Raw genomic sequence first — 19,501 nt, forward strand, 5'->3', positions numbered from 1 at the left:
AGGTGGGCTTTCGCACTTTTTTCAAAAGGGTCTCCAAATTTGGGCTTCCTGAGACTCGTGGAGATCCAAGTGCCCATTCCTAAATATGCATGATTTGCCTAATCATCTTCTCCTTCTTCTTCTTTTCTCTCCTTTTTTTTTTATTTTTTATTTTATTTTTTATTCAGACAACCCCAAGCTTCTTAATTAAATGGATGGAGTTTTATTAATAAATCCAAGTACTTATTATGCACTACTTTTAACTTTTGCGTCTAACTTTTAGCATTTTAGCCAGAGGTTGGCCGGCTTGTAAAAAATATTTCCTTGTGACAAGTAAACATATATTAAAAGAATTGGATTATACCCTCTTTCTCTATTAAAAAAAATCTAAAAATAGAAAAAGTATTTCATTTACTTTTTTTGGAAATTAAATATAGTTTAGATAAATTGTTGGGATGAGATGAGTTGAGATGAAAATTAAAAATTGAATAGAATATTATTTTTTAAATATTTTTATTATTTAAAAATTTTAAAAATTTAAATTATTGATTTTATTTTATATAAAAATTTAAAAAAATTATAATAATAACATAAAACACTTTCAGAGTCGTTGCATATACCGTTGCATATAGAAAAAGGAAGTACGCTCTGAATGTATTTGAGACTCTTGGCCATGCATCCGTTGACAGGCCAGCCGGGGTGAAGTTCAAACTTGATAAGATGATCTTGTTAAAATCACAGCCGTCAACAAATAGGCATTTACTCTGTATTGAGTCTCGGAGGAAGTGCCTGCCTCCACCCACCTGGTTTTTAAAGAGCTAGTAGACATCCAGACTCCAGACTCGCGCTTTACACATGATCTCTCCTTCTCTCTTGCCGGAATGAACTCCTCTTCTGAACCACACGACTTCCCGGCCACATTTTTTCCAAGAACCTGACACAAACCTTCTTTCGCCACTCAATTATATATACAACTAGTTCTTTATGTATATATATATTGACAGATCTTCCTCCAAGAAAGAAAGAGAGAGAGGAAAAAAGCCCTGGTCATATATGCCCTGAAAGCTTTGCTAAGAACGACAGAGATCACAGCATCACGGCCATCCATCACAGGCTCACAGCTGCTCTCCCTCCCTCTCTCTCTCTCTCTCTGATCTCTGAGTATGGAATCTCGTACCTTTATTGATTTCTTTAATCTATAATTTCCACTTCTCTCTTTTTATGAAAACAAAAGCTAACTTATTTTTTCAAATGCACGCCTTTAATCTGCATGCCAACTCTAGCACTCCTCGTTTAAAGTACCTTTAATTTCTGAAAGTCTAGCTTTGAGCATGTTTCTGGATAGCTGCAAGGAAATCGATATATATATATTTGCAATTAATCGAAAGTCCACAAGTTTTTTCATGTACGATATATATATAGCTGCTAATTCCTTTATCCATTTTACGTTTGTTAAATTAAGCTTTATAGATGATGTATATAGAACATATCTTTAACAAAATTCATCACTTTGTATTAAACAAGAAATATTGGGTACTGATTCTTTAATATTAGAAGGTTGCAGTTCCCAAAAATACTCGAGTTCCAATATGTTTTATACCTCACAGCTGTTTGCATCCTGGTATACTAGAACTAGTGTGGTCTTCCTCCGCTTCATGTTTTTTGTTCATTGTAGCTTCGCACCAAGGATTTCCAAGCTAATTCTTTTGAGATACTTTGCTCTCCATATAGTCTCATGCATCAGATGAAGTACTAGTTTCCAGGTCCGTTAAATTTGTAGGTTCGTATGCATTATTTCTTGGTGTTTTCTTTACTTCCCAAAGCTTTTGCCCTAATGATCTCTTGTTACCCTTAGAACGTGCTTTCTGTTTCTCAAAAGCTGGGGTACTCTTGGCGTTGCGCTGTTTTCTTTCCGTTAATTTGGAACCATTAATATACGACGTTTGAATCTTTCTGGGCCGGGGGAATTAATTAGAAGGTCTCTAAAAAACTCAACATCAGCAGTTTATCTTTTAAGTACCAACAGATCTTCCAGATCTTCTTCATAAATCTCGTACATTATATTTTTGGTATTTTAGACCTTTGTCAGCTAAAATATACGCACAAAACCACCCTAATCAGTAGCAAGTCAAATCTCTAAGACTTGTCACGCTAATGTCATACCGTTTTAGCTTCATATCCTCCAGTTTCTGACTCTTTCAGCCGCGATGCAGTCTAAAGATTTGACCTATTCAGTACTCAGTAGACGCAGTAGTTCTTAATATCTTATGCACATCTGGTAGCCTTCTTTTTCTTTCTTTTCATATAATATATACATATTTCCGCTGTTGTGTGCAGAGTCGGAAGTCGGTGAGGCGGAGTTCCTGTCTCTTGGAATCAGATAGAGACATTAAAATTGCAATAAGATGGCGTAAAGCAAAAGGTCTGTGCATAACTCTAGTCGGCGTTTCTCAGACATTTTTCTTTCGTGCATTAAATTCTCTCTCTTTCCCTCATGATTGCCATGGTTGTCGGTTCTCGGGGTTTAATTAAATGTTTGGCGTTTGGTTTTCAACCTTAGATCTTTTGCCGATCAGAGGATCATGGGGAATTATTGGTGCTTGTCATTACACGTGACTGATAGTAACATGGAGACAGAATTGTGTGAGTCGCCTGGAATGATGATATATTGGTATGACATGGGATATATAATCCTATGATCCATGGGTATATATTTATAATTATAATAAGATGAGGGTTAGTTCATATTTTTTTAAATAATTTTATAAAATTTAAATATTATTTTAGAGTTGTAGTTTCACTGGACTTTCCATCATTTTAGATAAAATTCCCCTCACCAAAACTAACATTGTGGATGTCGTTGTTCATGATAGACCGAAAACTTCTAACTATTTGAGACGAAGGAAAACTACAAAACATACTTATTATCATTCACTACAAAGTGTTTTTACGGCTGGCAGTGTTTTGCGATTCCTTCCCAGTTTCCTTCTTGTCTACTACTCACTGGAACTTTGATCTGGAATCCTGGATAGCTAGCTGCATGCCTAATTAAGACAGAAATGTACGTACTGGGGTAATGCAGAAAATTCGTATTATACGGGTCCATTGACACCTTCACCTATGTTTGTTTTGCATTGCAATATATGTATGTATCGTACGTACAAGAAAAAGAAAATCCCAATACAACCAAAAATCTAAGCAGTTGCAACAAAGAGAAAGAAACAACGTCTACATGTGATATATATATATATATATATATATATATATATATATACATATGGGCTGACTGATCCAGACCGACTTGAGCGACAACTTTTTGTAGAACTCATGTATACATTCTTCTTGAGCGACAACTTTTCGTTTATTGATCGGTCACTTAACAAAACATATTCAATGTAATTTATAAGTTAAATGCATTCTACACGATTAGGTTTAGAATTTATATTCTTCAATTTGCACGCTATGGGAACCGATCGAGCAGTACTTGCTGCAATAATCACGGTCATGATTAGCATCTCTTCCAAAACCATGATGCCATCTTGGCACCGACGAAAGCCCATCTTGTCCAAACTAGAGTGCTTTTATCGTAGGTTAAAAGGGTTGAGATTAGTCTGATTATTTAGTTTCAAAAAAAGAAAAATGAAACCATTTTTCTCTTCCACTTCTTTTCGAGCTGGGTTGGAACTTTCACGCGGGCCTAGGAACACCGAATAGGACAAGTCATGTGATTATTCTTCATGTCTCGTAATAATCCCTTGGGTATGATTGTTAATATCTTCATACTAATCTTCTAGGCCATAAGTTTTCCCTGACAAAAAGGATACCAGAATTTCACCCTTTGGTACAGAGACTGATCTCTTTATCCTCTAGAGCGAGTTCATGGATCATGCCAGGTGAAAAGGAGAACAAGGAAAACAACTACACAGAGTGAAAATGCATGCTAGCTGCAGGGTCATTTAACACTGGCCTGTTAATTGGGTCCTTCAAGGCTCTGATTTCCTTATTTCTAGTCTATTTGTCTTGGTACTTTCTCTGTACTGTCACTGTAGCTTGGCTTTGGGACGAGTTAAAGCTCCCTTGTGTCCGCTGAAAAGGAATTTGTATGTCATTTTACAACTTGTCCTGCAAATAACTTGGAGTGATCCAACTATTCCCGTACGCGGGACCACTTTCTCAATTGGTTTAGTTGATCATCTGATTAACTAACAATGTAAACATACACACAAGCACTGTTAGCTCTGAAAATAGAGTTCATTCCACTGCCTTCCCCTTTATAGAAGACATTCTTTTTTCTTCTTCTATATATATAATTTGTTTTAGTTGGACCATTTGAATCTTTGTGGCGTAGACTCTTTTGCATGTTTGCACGTCTCTTTAGGCCATCTTTTATCAGAGAATATACAGCTCTGGGCAAGAAAACACTGCCGAGATATGATGCTAATCCTGTTCTTTTTTTGCTGCTTTTCAAGCTTGTTGCAGCCGTTACAAAGCTTCTTGTCTTTCATGCTCGTGCATTTTCTTTGCCTTTTCTTTTTATAACAACCCCAAAGGCCCTAGTTCCTCAATGAAAAGGGAAATTGGTTACGCCTTAACTCTTGAAGTTTTCATTTTGTCAAATCCCTTCACTTTTTGGTGTAGCGCCACCCCCCCCCCCCACAACCCGCTTTTCTCCCCCTTTTTTCTCCCGCGGAAAATATAGTGCTGCAGCCTCCAAGTGCTTTAAGAATCCGGCTTCCTTGATCATTTTAGTACGCGTTGTTCATTGAAGGTTCTCTTAGTCGAAAGGAGTGGTCCATGCAAATGAAAGACCCTGTGGAGAACACTCTGATATTCAGGAAACCACTACAGAACTCTATGAATCAGAAGACATCAACCCAGATGGTGCACAAAAATGAAGATTTCTTGGAACATAAAAAGAAGATCATGGCAAGGAGGAAGGGAAGGAGAAGAGGTAGATTACCGAAAGTCGAGAGGTTGCAAGAATCAGAGCTTGATTTAGATGTGGGGTCCCTTGCTTCATGCAAAAACCTTATGTTACACCGCAGGCCTGGATTTGGCCAGCTGGGAACAAAGTGTTTAGTTAAAGCCAATCACTTCCTTGCAGAGATACCAGGGTCAGATATATGTCAATATACTGTAAGTTTTGCTTAAATTGAAGAGCTGAAATATTGAAAATGACCTCCAGATTTTGTGTGCATATTGTCACTCCTTTTATATTTGCGGGATGCAGGTGAAAATAAAGCCCGAGATTACTTCTTCGAAATTGAACAGAGCCATCATGACACAGTTGGTGAAACTTTATAGAGAGACTGACTTAGGGATGAGGCTCCCTGTTTATGATGGAGGAAGAAACCTTTACACGGCCGGATTGCTACCTTTTGCCTCAAAAGACTTTACCATAGTATTGAACGATGATTACAAGGGGACAGGCAATGGAAGGTTACTTATTATTGCTCTTAACTGAATGATTTTCTGCTTGAATAATATTAAATTGAAGATTTGATCAAGTTTAGCTAATCATATCAGGGAACAACAATTTAAGGTGACAGTCAGTTTTGTAGCACTAGCCAGTATGCACCAATTGCGTGAGCTTCTTGCAGGGAAATCAGTTGATACCCCTCAAGAGGCGCTTACCATTATTGATATTGTCTTGCGGCAACTGCCAGGCCAAAGGTGCATGCATTTCTGTTGTTCTATTTCTTTGGATTTGTCGATTTTGTTTTTCTATTAATGCTAGCGGATTTCCACTTGTTAGACTTATTCGTGGATGAGTTCAGGTATGTATCAGTTGGAAGGTTTCTATATTCTCCTGATATTAAGAAACCGCAGCAGCTTGGCGGTGGCTTAGAATCATGGAGAGGTTTCTACCAGAGTATTAGACCTACTCAGATGGGACTATCCCTGAATATTGGTGAGAGTTCTTCGATTGTTATTCTATTTTTCAAAATGCTTTTATACATGAAATTTTCCCCACAAAAATAAAAAAGAATAGCATTCTGAAATCTTTTCCGTTTGCTGCTTGTCAATCAGACATGTCATCTGCTGCATTCATTGAGCCACTCCCAGTCATTGATTTTGTTGCTCAGATTTTGGATAAAGATGTGTTTTCAAGGCCATTTTCAGATGCAGATCGTGTAAAGGTATAGAACTCTGTGGTGTGAAAATCAAGTTCGATCCCGATTTCATACCTTATTGTACATGTCTAGCCAACTAAAAAGACAATGTAATTGTTTGGTGATGTGCTTCGCGCTTTATCATCAATCTAAACAACCAATCAATCATGGTCTAGAACTTTCAAATGCCATATCAAAGCAAGAGTAAGTGCTGCATCCCGATATTCAGCCACTAATTCTATCCTACAATCATTACCCACAGAGCTATCCCTAGCACTTAAAATTGAACATTTTTGTGAGATCAATACCAGCTTAGTGACTTACTGACTAACCATAATAAGGTATCTACTAAACTAACACCTTTTGTAATTTGTCTTTTAGGGTAATTGTTATGATCTAGAGTTAAAGATTTAACTAAATTAGTATCCAACAATCTTAGGACTTTTAGATCAATAGTTGGGTTTTTAACAATGGATATCAGAGCAGGGACCACGTCACGGGTTCAAGTCACTGAGGGGGTGACCTATAGGCTGGATTAAAATGTCTTGGTATTTTGTATGGGCATAGTATTAAGTTATTGAATACTGATAGATGAGTGAAACCGCCAAAAGGGAAAGGGCTACCAGAGGATCAGTGTCGATAGAGTAAGTCACCGTGGACGTTGGATTTGGAAGCGTGATGGAATGTTATGATATTGAGAGTTAAAGGCTAACTAAATTAGTATCCAACAGTTCTAGAGTCTTTGGATCAATGATGGGGTCTTTAACAATAATCCTTGTATTATTCTGGGATTTTCAAGTTTGGCTGACGATAAATTTTGAACTAGTCCTTCCTGGTCATTGTGTCATGTTGATTTTACATTTGAATGATTTGGAAAACATGGCTCCAAATGTACTACAGAGCACAGTAAAATTGACATATGTTGATTGGAAAGTTGGGTTTTGATCTGTAGAGCACAGAAAAAAATGACATCTTTTTTGTTTGTGTCAATCATAAAGCACATATTGTCATGATTTTAAATACAGTATTTTTGCAAAAGGAGAGAAAAAAAGAAACAGAAACTATATGTGAATATAATTTGAAAAGGTTACTTAAATCAATACTTACATATTTAAAAAAGGGTAAAAGGGTTACTTTGGAATCATTGATGTGCAGGTCAAGAAAGCCCTTAGAGGGGTCAAAGTTGAAGTTACACACAGAGGAAATGTTAGAAGGAAATATCGAATTTCAGGATTGTCATCACAGCCTACACGGGAGCTAATGTAATTATTTTGTGTTATTTGTTGTAATAGCATTCCATTGTACATGAACACTTACTGTATTTTTTTGGAAATCAGTTTCCCAGTAGATGAGCAAAGGAACATGAAATCTGTTGTTGAGTACTTTCAAGAGATGTATGGATATGTCATTCGGTATCCCCACCTACCTTGTCTTCAAGTGGGAAACCAGAAGAAGGTGAAGTACTTGCCAATGGAGGTAGGCTCTGCTCAATATTTCTAACATTTTTTAAATATAACAGCCTATTTTTTTGTGTTAATTACTAAAATAATTATTAAGGTTTTACTTTTAAAAAGATTGATCCCTGTATTTTTACTTAGAATTTTTGCTCCATGTGATATGCCACATGTAAAAAGAAACTAAAATGGTGGAAACTTGAAAATATTATAATCAAACCAGAACAAATTAAAAATCCAAAAAATAAAACTCCCAAGGTAAAACCATTACTATAACAAAAAAATTGGCAACACTGCAACCATGTAGGTCACCTCCATGGTTGGCCAAATCGAGAGGGCCGCAGAGCGGTGGTCAATTTGGCCGCCCTGTGCTCCACCTTGCAATATTTGTGCTGGTCAAATTATTGTGTTTGTTTCTTAAAAAACAATTTTGTGGCTTTTTTTTTTAGTTCTTGCTTATCTAATTTTTTGTATTTGTAATTTTTTTTTTCATTTTCTAATTGTTTGGCTCTTAAATGATTTTATTTTTCAAACAATCATTGATACCATCAGAAGGCTTACAGAGAGAATTTAATTGATCAAAATTGAAAGCATAGAACAAAAAAATTAAACATAAGATATGGGATCAATCTATCTTAAAGACAAACCAAATAAAATATTTTAGTATTTAGAGGTTTTATTTAATCCATTTCTTATGAATCTTTTAATAGGCATGCAAGATTGTTAGCGGGCAGAGATACACGAAAGGGCTGAGTGAGAAACAGATTACTTCTCTGCTAAAAGTTTCATGCCAAAGACCCCAGGAACAAGAAGTGGACATCTTACAGGTTACATCTCCAATTCTTTGGATTTCTGGGAACTTTAAAAAAAAAAATCTGCTAGAATGGTACGAATTCAAAATTCTAGTTTTATGTTGGTGTGATGTTCCGCTTTTCTACTCATAAATTCATAATGCATTCAAGGTGAAAGAAAATATCGGCTTTTGCAAGTAATGATGAGAGCATCAATGGTATGGTTGTCGTAGGGTTTGAATTTTTATGCCAAATTCTGACATTTCTCAATTCTCTGTTGTCTTTCCAGACAGTTCACCAAAATGACTATGATCAGGATCCCTATGCAAAGGAGTTTGGCATCATTATAGACAGCAAGCTTGCATCTGTTGAGGCTCGGGTTCTTCCAGCTCCATGGGTAATGCTCAAAGGGACGTTACTACTTCATATGACATTCAACCTCGTTCTGCCAATAACTTGTTCATTGTGTCCTTTTTCTGTTCTTAATATAGCTCAAGTATAATGATAGTGGAAAGGAAACAGAATACTTGCCTCAAGTTGGTCAATGGAATATGATGAACAAGGTTAGTTATTGTCTACTTGGAGAAACTATTAGAAAATTTAACAGCAAACTGATAGAAGTTTTGTTTATTCAGAAAGTCGTAAATGGAAGCACCATCAGATATTGGGCTTGTATCAACTTCTCACGAACTGTCCAAGAGAGCTCTGCTCGTGGTTTTTGTCAACAGTTGGTTCGAATGTGCAAAATCTCTGGCATGGTATACTTTTCCTATACAGTAATACTTGATAGTGGTAGCACTTTAATTAGAAATGAATGATTTTTCGTTGGAAAAAAAGGGCATTGTACTTCTTTGCGTGAAGCCTGGTTCTGTTTGTGGCGGTTTTTTTGACCCATTTGACTCTTGAACCAACCCAACCAGCTGATTAGGGTTTATTATAAATTGTATTATTCTCTTGTATGGCTGCCACACTGCACCTTTGATTATCATCTGAAATAAAATCATATGCAACTCCGTGGTCCGTGGACGTAGGCATGTTTGTAAGAAGAATAAAATTGTTGAATATTCTGCGTAGTTTTCATTTATCAACAGTGTCTATATATAGACTTTACATAAGGAATCAAAGAATATTTTATGGTTACAATAACAATAGAGAATAACAGAATGTAGTCTCTGCAGTGCACACTAATGATCTGCTGTTGCTGTGCTGTTGGTATGCTGCTTAGCTGGTTTATCACATAGTCTAATACGCCCCCTCGAGTCCAAGGGAGTGTCAACCACTTTGAGACTTGCTTTAAACTGATTGAACTTTTCTGCAACCAACGGTTTGGTAACAACATCCACCAGTTGGTCTTTGGAGCTACAAACGGAAATTTTGAGAGTGTTGGTAGCGACACGATCCCGTACAAAATGGTAGTCTATATCCATGTGCTTGGTTTTTGAATGAAAGACAGGATTAGCACAAAGATATGTTGCATCAAGATTGTCACACCAAAGTGTTGGTGCTTGAGGTAAAAACAAATCAAGTTCCTTGAGAAGAGTTTGAAGCCATATTAATTCAGCTGCCGAAGAGACCAAGGACTTGTATTCAACTTCTGTAGAAGATCTAGCTACTGTTTTCTGCTTCTTAGAGTTCCATGATATGAGATGGTTACCAAGATCGATACAAAAGCCTCCGGTTGATCATTGATCATCCGGAGAACCACCCCAAACCGCATCAGAATAAGCTTGAAGAACAAAGTGTGATTGAGAAGCAAAAAATAAGCCATGATTTATTGTACCCTTGAGATAACGTAAGACCCTTTTCAGTACACTCCAATGAGTAATTTTGGGTGAGTGCAGAAATTGACAAAGTTTATTTACTGCAAATGAAATATCTGGGCATGTGAGATTGAGGTATTGAAGACCTCCAACTAGGCTTCTGTAGAGAACAGGGGAATCAAATTTAGAAAGCTTAAGGGATGTTGCCATAGGTGAGGATATGGGTTTAAACTGAAGCATGTTGCTACGGGTGAGTAAGGTTTTGATGTATTTTCTTTGGGACATCAACAAGCCATTTGATGTATGATCAATTTCAAGGCCTAAAAAGAAAGACAAAGTCCCCAGATCCCGAACAGGGAAGCTAGTACGCATGGCAACAATCAAAGTATCAATAACAGAGGAATTAGATGCAGTTATCACTATGTCATTGACATAGACAAGCAAGAAAATTTTCACAGCACCATTACTGAAAACAAAGAGTGAAGGATCAGCTTTGGAGGAGAGAAAACCATACTCAAGTAGGATGAGCTGGGTCTACAAAGCCCTGAGGCTGCTACATAAAGACATTATCAGTGAGATTTCCATGCAAAAAATGCGTTCTCAATATCGAGCTGGCGCAATGCCCAGCACCTAGACACAGCAATGGATAGGATGAGACAGATTGTCGAAGGTTTAACCACGGGACTGAATGTCTCATGGTAATCAAGTCCAGGCTGTTGGTGAAAGCCTTTGGCCACCAATCGGGCCTTCCGTCTCTGAAGAGAACCATTTGTATTAGTTTTTGTTCAATATACCCAACGGAACCTGAGAATTAAAGATGGAGCAGGTGGTACAAGCGTCCAAGTGAGGTTTTGAGTCAAAGCCGTAAATTCCTTAGCCATAGCTGAACGCCTATCCGGGAATTTTGAAGCCACTGTGTAGCTTGAAGGCTCATCGGGAACAGAAATAGTGGTGGTGAGGAACTAGTGGGCTGGGTAAGGCACAGTACCATCAAAGAGCACTCGAGGACTGGAGGAATTGGTCTGGGCATGAGTTATTATTGGTGACCAAGGAGGGACAAGAATGGGAGGATCGGTGGTAAGAAAGATGAGGTGTTTGATGTTTGATGAGGTCGGGAGGTAGACGACGATGCAGGGGAAGGAATTTGTGATATTGGACTGAGGCTTGGGCCAAGAGACAAAGGTGAATTTGAGGAAGTTGGGCCAACGGAAGGTAAGTGTGGAGCTGGGCCAAGTATGGAAGGGGATAGTATGGGTAAGGATGAGTAGAAGGAATGAGTTGAGAAGAGATTGTGGGCCTTGATTGAGAGGTTGTATTGAGCCGAGATTTTGCAAGAGGAAATGAATTTTCATCAAAAGTAACATCACGTGATATGTATGGTCTATTGTTGGAGAGATCTAAACATTTGTATCCCTTGTGTGAAGAACTGTAGCCAAGAAATAAGCAAGGAGTGGACCAAAATTTAAATTTGTTGAAGAGGTATGGTCGAAGGTTGGGCCAACAAATGCAACCAAACACTTTCAAAAAATTGTAATCAGGTTCATGATTATAAATCAAAGAATATGGAGATTTGTGATTTAATGTTGGAGAGGGGAGACGATTTATTAAATAAACTGTTGTTTCAAAGGCATTGACCCAATATGGAAAGGGGAGAGATGCTTGGGCCAAGAGAGCAAGGCCGGTTTCAATAATGTGACTATGCTTTCTCTCAACAAGCCCGTTTTGTTGATGAGTGTGAGGACGTGAGAGACAATGTTGAATTCCAAGTTTGTGACACATGGAGGTGATGGGTTTAAATTCACCACCTCCATCGGTTTGTAAGGTTGTTAATTCAGTGTTAAACATTCTTTCAACAAATGGTAAAAACTTGGAAAATATTTGAAGAACATCAAATTTTTGTTTCATTGGGAAAAGCCAAGTGAATCTAGTATAGTGGTCCACAAAAGAACATAGTATTTATAACCTAAACGAGATACATGTGAAGATGGGCCCCAAAGGTCCGAACAAATTAACTGTAAGGGCCTGTGATACTTGGCCCGACTTGAAGGAAGTGGGAGCTGATGTGATTTCACAAGTGGACAAACTGGGCATTTGAAAGAAGCATCTGAGGAGCAAAACGTGAAGCAGTTGTTGTGCAAAACACGATGAACGAGAGCAAGGGAAGGGTGACCCAATCTGCGATGCCATTGTGGAAGCGAGGTCTTCTGACTGACATGGATGGAAGGAGAAGATGAAGGGATGGTGGGAAATACATATAACCCATCACGGGTTGGCCCAGTGAGGAGCGTTTGCTTCGTTTGCGAATCCTTAACAGAGAAATGTGATGAGTGGAACTCAAAGAAACATTGATTGTCGATGCAAAAACAAAGGACAAAGATCAAATTCTTGGTAATGGATGGAACATGAAGAAGATTTTTAAGAAGAAATGAAGATGAAGAGGAGGGAAGAGAAGAATCACCAAAATTTTGTATGGGGAGTCCAGTGCCATCGCCAACCCTAATAGTGTCATCTCCACTATATTGTTCTGATGAGAGATTCAAGTTTGACAGTTCATTTGTGATATGATGCATAGCAACTAAATCGGGGTACCACACATTTTCTGAGGAAGAGCTTGAAGCAGTGAAATTTGCAGAAAAATTAGGAGAATCATATTGATAAGAATGATTAAACCTGTTTCTGCATTGAAGGACGACATGCCCTACTTTGTTACAAACTTGGCATGTTGGCCGTGTTGATGTGTGTTGTTGGGATGGGTTGTTGAAACCAGTACGACCACCACGATTGTTGTTGAAAGGCCTCCCACGACCATGGCCCTGTCTCCCAACTTGTTGAAAAGGACGACCTCGTGTCCCATTAGCAGAGCTGAAATTTGCAGAGAAGTCAAGAGAAGGTGCTGCGGTTTTGGTAAGATGCAAAAGTCTGGTCTCTTGAATGAGCAGGAGTTGATACAATTCATGGGTGGTCAGAGGGTCAGCTCTGGTTGTAATGGAAGTTACAAAGAATTCATAGGAGGGTCCAAGGCCATTTAAGAGATAGGAAACAAGCTCTTTATCAGATAGAGCATTGCCTGTTGCAGCAAGAGAGTCGACTAGAAGACGAACTTTACCAAAATATTCAGATGGTTAGCTCACAACGAGAGAGGTTGGTAAGTTGGAACCTAATCTGAAACTCTTTTGCTTGTGAGTGAGAAGAGAACATGGAGGAGAGGGAAGACCGTAATGCTCTAGATGTGGAAGATGATAGCACATGACCTAGAATGGATTATGAGAGAGAGGAGAACAGTACTCTTAGGACCAATTGGTCAGTACGCCTCCAGACTAAGAAAGCAGGATTAGGTTTGGGTGTTTGATCTGTTGCCGCAGTGAGAAATTCAGGTGGGCAGGGGAGCGAGCCATCAACATAGGAGGAGGTCTTGACCTCTTAGGTAAGCTGTGGTTTGAACTTTCCAGAGGAGATAGTTTTCTGTAGTGAGTTTGGTGGTAACAATGTGAGAAAATGTAGAAGCAATGGAAGGTACCGAGGAAAGGGAGGAAGAAGATGACACCATGGATTGAAAAAGGAGCTTAGTCAGTGGGATCTTGATACCATGTAAGACGAATAAAATTGTTGAATATTCTGCTTAGTTTTCATTTATCAACACAGTGTCTATATATAGACTTTACATAAGGAATCACAGAATATTTTATGGTTACAATAACAGTAGAGAATAACAGAATGTAGTCTCTGCAGTGCACACTAATGATCTGCTGTTGCTGTGCTGTTGGTATGCTGCGTAGCTGGTTTATCACATAGTCTAATAATGTTGATGAACCACGTAAATCTTGTGTCATGTGTGATTGATTATGCTTTTATTTTTCTCTATATCTTATTGTTCCTAACAGACCACAATTCTATTCCAATTATTATAATGTTGCTCAAAACGTTCCAAATCATGTCTTGTATTTATAATCTGTTGTTTTAACATTTGATCTCAGGAATTTAACATGGACCCTGTGATTCCTATATATTCAGCCAGACCAGATCAGGTAAAGAAGGCCTTGAAATACGTTTATGGTTCTGCTACAAGCAAGCTTGAAGGAAAAGAGTTGGAGTTGCTTATCGCCATTCTTCCGGACAACAACGGTTCTTTGTATGGTATGCAGTTAGCGTTTGCTACTAGAGATTTGTGGGTATCACATTACGTAACCTGGGACCTTCCAAGTTTATGGTTACTACAAACATTATGTTGTGAGATGTCTTGCATCATTAGGCTTTTTATGTTAAGTGAAGTCTAATAAGTCTGTTTCATTTCTCATGCTTGGGAAGTTATTTCAACCACAAGGATTTTATGTTATGAGAATGTACTCGGGAGAATGGGTTATAATGTACAATCATAGAAAAATCTATTTAATTTCTCATGCTTAGGAATTTAAACTATGTCTGGTAACAGGAAAACATATTTTTACAAGGCCTTCAACTTCTAAGTTTTCATGAAACTCAGTTTTTCCAAAGCCATCGTGCATGACTCTGTATGACTTGATATGTACTTCCACTCTGGCTGAAGGGTGCATCCTCTGTTTATAGGTGAACTGAAACGAATCTGCGAAACAGAGCTAGGGTTGATTTCGCAGTGCTGCCTTACAAAACATGTCTTCAAGAGTAGCAGACAGTACCTGGCAAATCTCTCTCTTAAAATCAATGTCAAGGTCTGTCATAATTGATCATTGTTCAACAGAGCTTATTGCATAGTCAATATGTCTTTTAATTTGACTCTCTGAAACCCAGATTAAGTGATTTATTTTTTCATTTGAACTTTTTAGATGGGAGGAAGGAATACAGTGCTTCTAGATGCTTTACGTTGGAGGATTCCTTTAGTTAGCGACATTCCAACAATCATTTTTGGAGCTGATGTTACTCATCCAGAAAATGGAGAAGATTCTTATCCATCTATAGCTGCTGTAATCATTTTGCACCTCTATTACTTGAAAGGTTATGGTTGTCTCCAAATTTGAGCATGATGACTATTGTAATACAGGTTGTGGCCTCCCAAGATTGGCCAGAAGTTACAAAGTATGCCGGTTTGGTATGTGCACAGCCTCATCGAGAAGAACTTATTCAAGACTTATTCAAAACCTGGAAAGATCCTCAACATGGTACGGTTACTGGAGGCATGATCAGGTAAGCTGTTAAGAACTCTTTAGCACTGCACTAGACTCAGGTGGTCATATGTTATGCGTACATCATTCTTAGTGTTCTATAGTTATCAATTAACATTTTTCCTTAAGAGACTACCCAAGACCCAAACCTGTCCCCTCAATTGTCCATCTCAATCTCAAGGAGATCACTAAATTTCCTACAAGAGAGAGGAGGCAGGCAACCCCTTCTACGAGACAGAATTGTAAAAGATGGAACAGCAGGAGAATTCTAGAGCTCTTTGACTTGGCCATTGAATAAATTTGATTTTTCAGCTATGATGACTGTCAAATTGAAAAACAACACACTTTGCAATACTGTTAAGGGAATGACAAGCTCTCTTTTTTGGTAACCAAGAAATCAGGTTGACCGCATTGTTAGCTACTTTTGAATCTTCTTATTGCTAGTACTTCTTCATTTTTCACATTTTGTCTTGTACTTCTTCATTGGTTCTTGAGGTTACTTGGTGATGTATATGCGGTGTCCTATCTTCAAATTGCGCCATAGTTATCAACAACTGTGTTTTTTTCCTTTACACACCCACCGGGTCATCAACTTTGAAACAAGATACAATGTACCAAGTAAATCTAAATGTATTCTCACTACTTACTTGGAGACAATGACATATTCTAAACAAGCATGAGCTCAATATCTAGTCTAAATGCATCCCGAGTGAAACATAGAGACTATTCATCTTCAATCATAGCCATCTAAGCCACCACTTAGCACTACATCATAAGAGCTGACTCGCGTAAAATAACAATTTTCCATTTGTTGTTGTATTTACTGATCAGAAATCATGCCTTATAAAAGTTCGATATTCCATGCTACTGCAGAGAGCTTCTACTTTCTTTTAAGAATGCTACTGGACAGAAACCATTGAGGATCATATTTTACAGGTGCTCTGATCTAATTATCTATTTAGAGTTCCCTTTAAACTTGTACCTTATTTAGGTGTTAGAAAAGAGTTGTTCCTAAAAAAAACAAAACGAATTGTTTAACTGGCAGTTGGATCCAAGAAATATCTAAGGTTTTGCTTTTGTAAAATGTGTAGGGATGGTATCAGCGAGGGACAGTTCTACCAAGTCTTACTATATGAACTTGATGCCATTCGTAAGGTTAATGAAGATCCGTTATCCTTGTTTTTGTTAATTATGCTCTTCCTGTGCTTACATTCTGACCATGCATGTCTAGGCTTGTGCTTCATTAGAACCTGGTTACCAACCTCCGGTAACATTTATTGTGGTTCAAAAGCGGCACCACACTAGACTCCTTGCAAGTAATCACAACGATAGAAGTAGCACCGACACGAGTGGAAATATCTTACCCGGTAATATATTCTCTGTTTCTGGTAACTGCTAGGATTTGTGCTTGTGATTTGATTGAATGAAAATAACTATCCAACATGGAGGAGCTAGCCTACTCTTTAAGCTTTGCCCTTGAAAAGTATGCATAACTAAGGGCAGGTTTGGGGGTGAGATGAGAATTTTGTGTTTTGTTATGAAGTTTAAAATATTATATTTTAATATTATTATTGTTTTGGGATTTGAAAAATGTGTATTGGGATTTTAAAAAGTTGAATTGTTTATTATATTTTGTATAGAGATTTGAAAAAGGTGTAATGATTAGATGAGACGAGACGAGAATTTTATGTTTTGTTTTGATTACCAAACCTGCCCTAAGTGATCCCATGCTCTGGACCATGGGGCCAGCCAGATTCTGCAGACGAGTTTGCTAGCTCTTTCCTGAGGTCATGCAGCTGTCATTCCTAACTCATAAACGGAGTTTTTATTGGTTTGAATTTCATATGTAGGTACTGTGGTGGATTCAAAAATCTGCCATCCAACTGAGTTCGACTTTTATTTATGTAGTCATGCTGGAATCCAGGTACTGTATCTGAACATACCACTGAATGAAACAAATTTTGATAATTTGACCTTAAGGTAGATAACGGTTGCCCAGAACGTCAAAACTTATGTTTATACTGGAAATGGCATTTTACAGGGCACTAGTCGACCTGCTCATTATCATGTTCTCTGGGATGAGAACAATTTTACTGCAGATGAAATCCAATCTCTGACCAACAACCTGTGCTATACGTAAGAAATTCGATTCCCTTGTTGCTTGATCCACTGCATAAGCCTCGTGAATTCACAAGTTTATTAATTTGGTTGCAGGTATGCTCGATGCACTCGATCTGTTTCTGTAGGTAAACATCTTACTCATTTCTTTATTATGGCACTGCATTGTCACCGACTCTGCAATTGATGGGCATAATTACTTTGATTACACAATTATAGTGAAAGTAATCCATAAAAAAAGTCTTGAAACAAACCAAACAGAAATATTTCTTTGGTTAGATTTTCCTACTGTGCATGAATCTTGTTTGCCTGATGTCTATCACAACTCAAAAGGTGATAATGCACACATTCACAACCATACTCAGTTACATATCATTTCTTCTGGATTCAGTGCCTCCTGCATATTATGCACATCTGGCGGCCTACAGAGCTCGATTCTACATGGAACCTGAGGTGCATGATCATTCTAAAACACGTTCCCCACAGACAACAAATGGGTCATTTGTCCGTCCCCTGCCAGCTTTGAAAGACAAGGTGAAGAAGGTGATGTTTTACTGCTAGTTGGAGAGACTAGAAAGGTCAATCACCGGCAAACAAACATAAAGAAATTGAATTAAAGGAAATGCTTGTACATGAATTATTATGTGCTTTGTCTCTGTGTTTATCTAAAATTATTTTCTAGAGATAATGTTGTGCCCTGAAAATTTTGACAATGCATCCAACAAGGCATTTAGCTTACTGAAGTCAGCATTTCGTGCATTCGCATGAATCTCTGCGAATGCAAAGCTTATTTGTGAGGTGATGTGTTTGCAGCCCAGTTGTAATTATTAGAGCTTAATTCAAATAATTTTTTGATTTTTTGCACCTATGATAAAATATTATTTTGTGTGTCAAACTGGCTCCAGTCATCTACAGCAAGCAAAAGGTCTCAATCTTCAACCGTCCAATTGTCAATAAAGTAGGTACGTCGTTGATTGACTAACAGCTTTGGAAAGTTAGAATTGAACCCCATAAATTTGGCACTCTTTGACCATATGCTTTCGAAAATTTAGAAATTTTTTTAATATGTTGAATAAAAGTGAACACTCCTAATTTTCTCTTTTACCTTACCCATCCATCATTCTAAAAAATCATTGGTCATTTAAGATTGCGTTTAGATAGTGAGATATTTTCAAGTATTCTGTAAATAATAATAATAAAATAATAATAAAATATTAAATAATAACGAAAAATAATAATAAAATAATAAATAGTAGTGAGATATTTTAAAAATATCAAAAATAATAGTGAGGTATTTAATTGTGGTATTGAAAAACATCAAAATGAGATTGTAAATTTCATATATTTGAAAATTTACAAAAAAAAAGTGTATTGGTGAGGAAGAACAATTCAATTTGAACATGCTCACCCAAAAAGCTCAAAGTCAAATTATTCACTAATGAGTACACCATTATTAATTTTTTTTTTTATTTTCTAGTAATGTAAGTATGCCCTACACCTTTTTCTCGTTAGGATGGGATGCTCATGATTGGCATCTTAGAAAAACTAACCACCCCAACTTTTTTGACAATCATTAAAGGAAAATTTATTGATTACTTCTAATACTCTATTCCTTATATGAGTTGTAATTAAAATTGTTAGGATAATCATCATCATCATCATCAATTTTAATTGACATGCATTTTGTAACAACCTCTTTTCTCTTGTAAAAAGTGAGTTTTATGATTCAAAATGTCACTTTCAATCGTTGCTTAAATTGTTAGTACTTATCATTTATCAATGACCTTAATATATATATATATATATATAGATTAGACCATCAACATTATTATTAAAAACTTATCTATCACTAATTGATGGATAGCACATAAAAATAAACGTTATTATTATATATTGTTTACGTGTTATAATTTAATTTTAAAATTTAAATAACGTATGCTTTACACTATATTAAAAATAAAATAATTTTATAAAATCCCAATTAATTAAATCAACGACTTTAGCGGCAACATCTATATTCCACTACTATGATCGCAAGGATTAAAAAGAGTTGAAGACAGTTCATTCATTCACAAAATTTAAATTGGTGATTTAGACCCCGTGGACCGTCTCGTAGAACAAACGTTGGACCCACACGTTGATTGCTCAAAT

General features: G+C 37.2%; 1 protein-coding gene across 3 annotated transcripts; it reads left to right on the plus strand.

Annotated features, from left to right (window-relative positions):
* Positions 1-666: 666 nt before the first annotated feature.
* Positions 667-18,162, plus strand: LOC109006295 (protein argonaute PNH1-like). 3 transcript variants are annotated; one of them, XM_035685085.1, is made up of 24 exons: positions 667-1,140; positions 2,317-2,401; positions 4,449-5,115; positions 5,210-5,418; positions 5,506-5,652; positions 5,757-5,890; positions 6,010-6,119; positions 7,248-7,354; positions 7,430-7,568; positions 8,257-8,373; positions 8,627-8,734; positions 8,829-8,900; positions 8,973-9,095; positions 14,072-14,231; positions 14,661-14,782; positions 14,897-15,034; positions 15,112-15,254; positions 16,106-16,168; positions 16,324-16,387; positions 16,464-16,599; positions 17,083-17,156; positions 17,274-17,368; positions 17,447-17,478; positions 17,742-18,162. In XM_035685085.1, the coding sequence occupies exons 3-24, from the start codon at positions 4,774-4,776 to the stop codon at positions 17,909-17,911; spliced, it is 2,805 nt and encodes a 934-aa protein (XP_035540978.1). In that variant the 5' UTR covers positions 667-1,140; positions 2,317-2,401; positions 4,449-4,773; the 3' UTR covers positions 17,912-18,162. The 3 variants fall into 3 exon arrangements, with proteins under 3 accessions (XP_035540978.1, XP_018841071.2, XP_035540994.1); XM_018985526.2 differs by having other exon boundaries at positions 4,748-5,115; XM_035685101.1 differs by lacking the exon at positions 667-1,140 and adding an exon at positions 1,701-1,742.
* Positions 18,163-19,501: the final 1,339 nt, after the last annotated feature.

This window comes from Juglans regia, chromosome 1, assembly GCF_001411555.2.
Source record: "Juglans regia cultivar Chandler chromosome 1, Walnut 2.0, whole genome shotgun sequence".
Classification (NCBI taxonomy): Eukaryota; Viridiplantae; Streptophyta; class Magnoliopsida; order Fagales; family Juglandaceae; genus Juglans; species Juglans regia.

Coding starts and splice junctions, on each gene's coding strand:
- LOC109006295 (XM_035685085.1), top strand. CDS start 4,774: ATGCAAATGAAAGACCCTGTGGAGAACACTCTGATATTCAGGAAACCA. Junction 8,735..8,828: donor GGGTTCTTCCAGCTCCATGG/GTAATGCTCAAA, acceptor TTCTTAATATAG/CTCAAGTATAATGATAGTGG. Junction 15,035..15,111: donor CTTATCCATCTATAGCTGCT/GTAATCATTTTG, acceptor ATTGTAATACAG/GTTGTGGCCTCCCAAGATTG.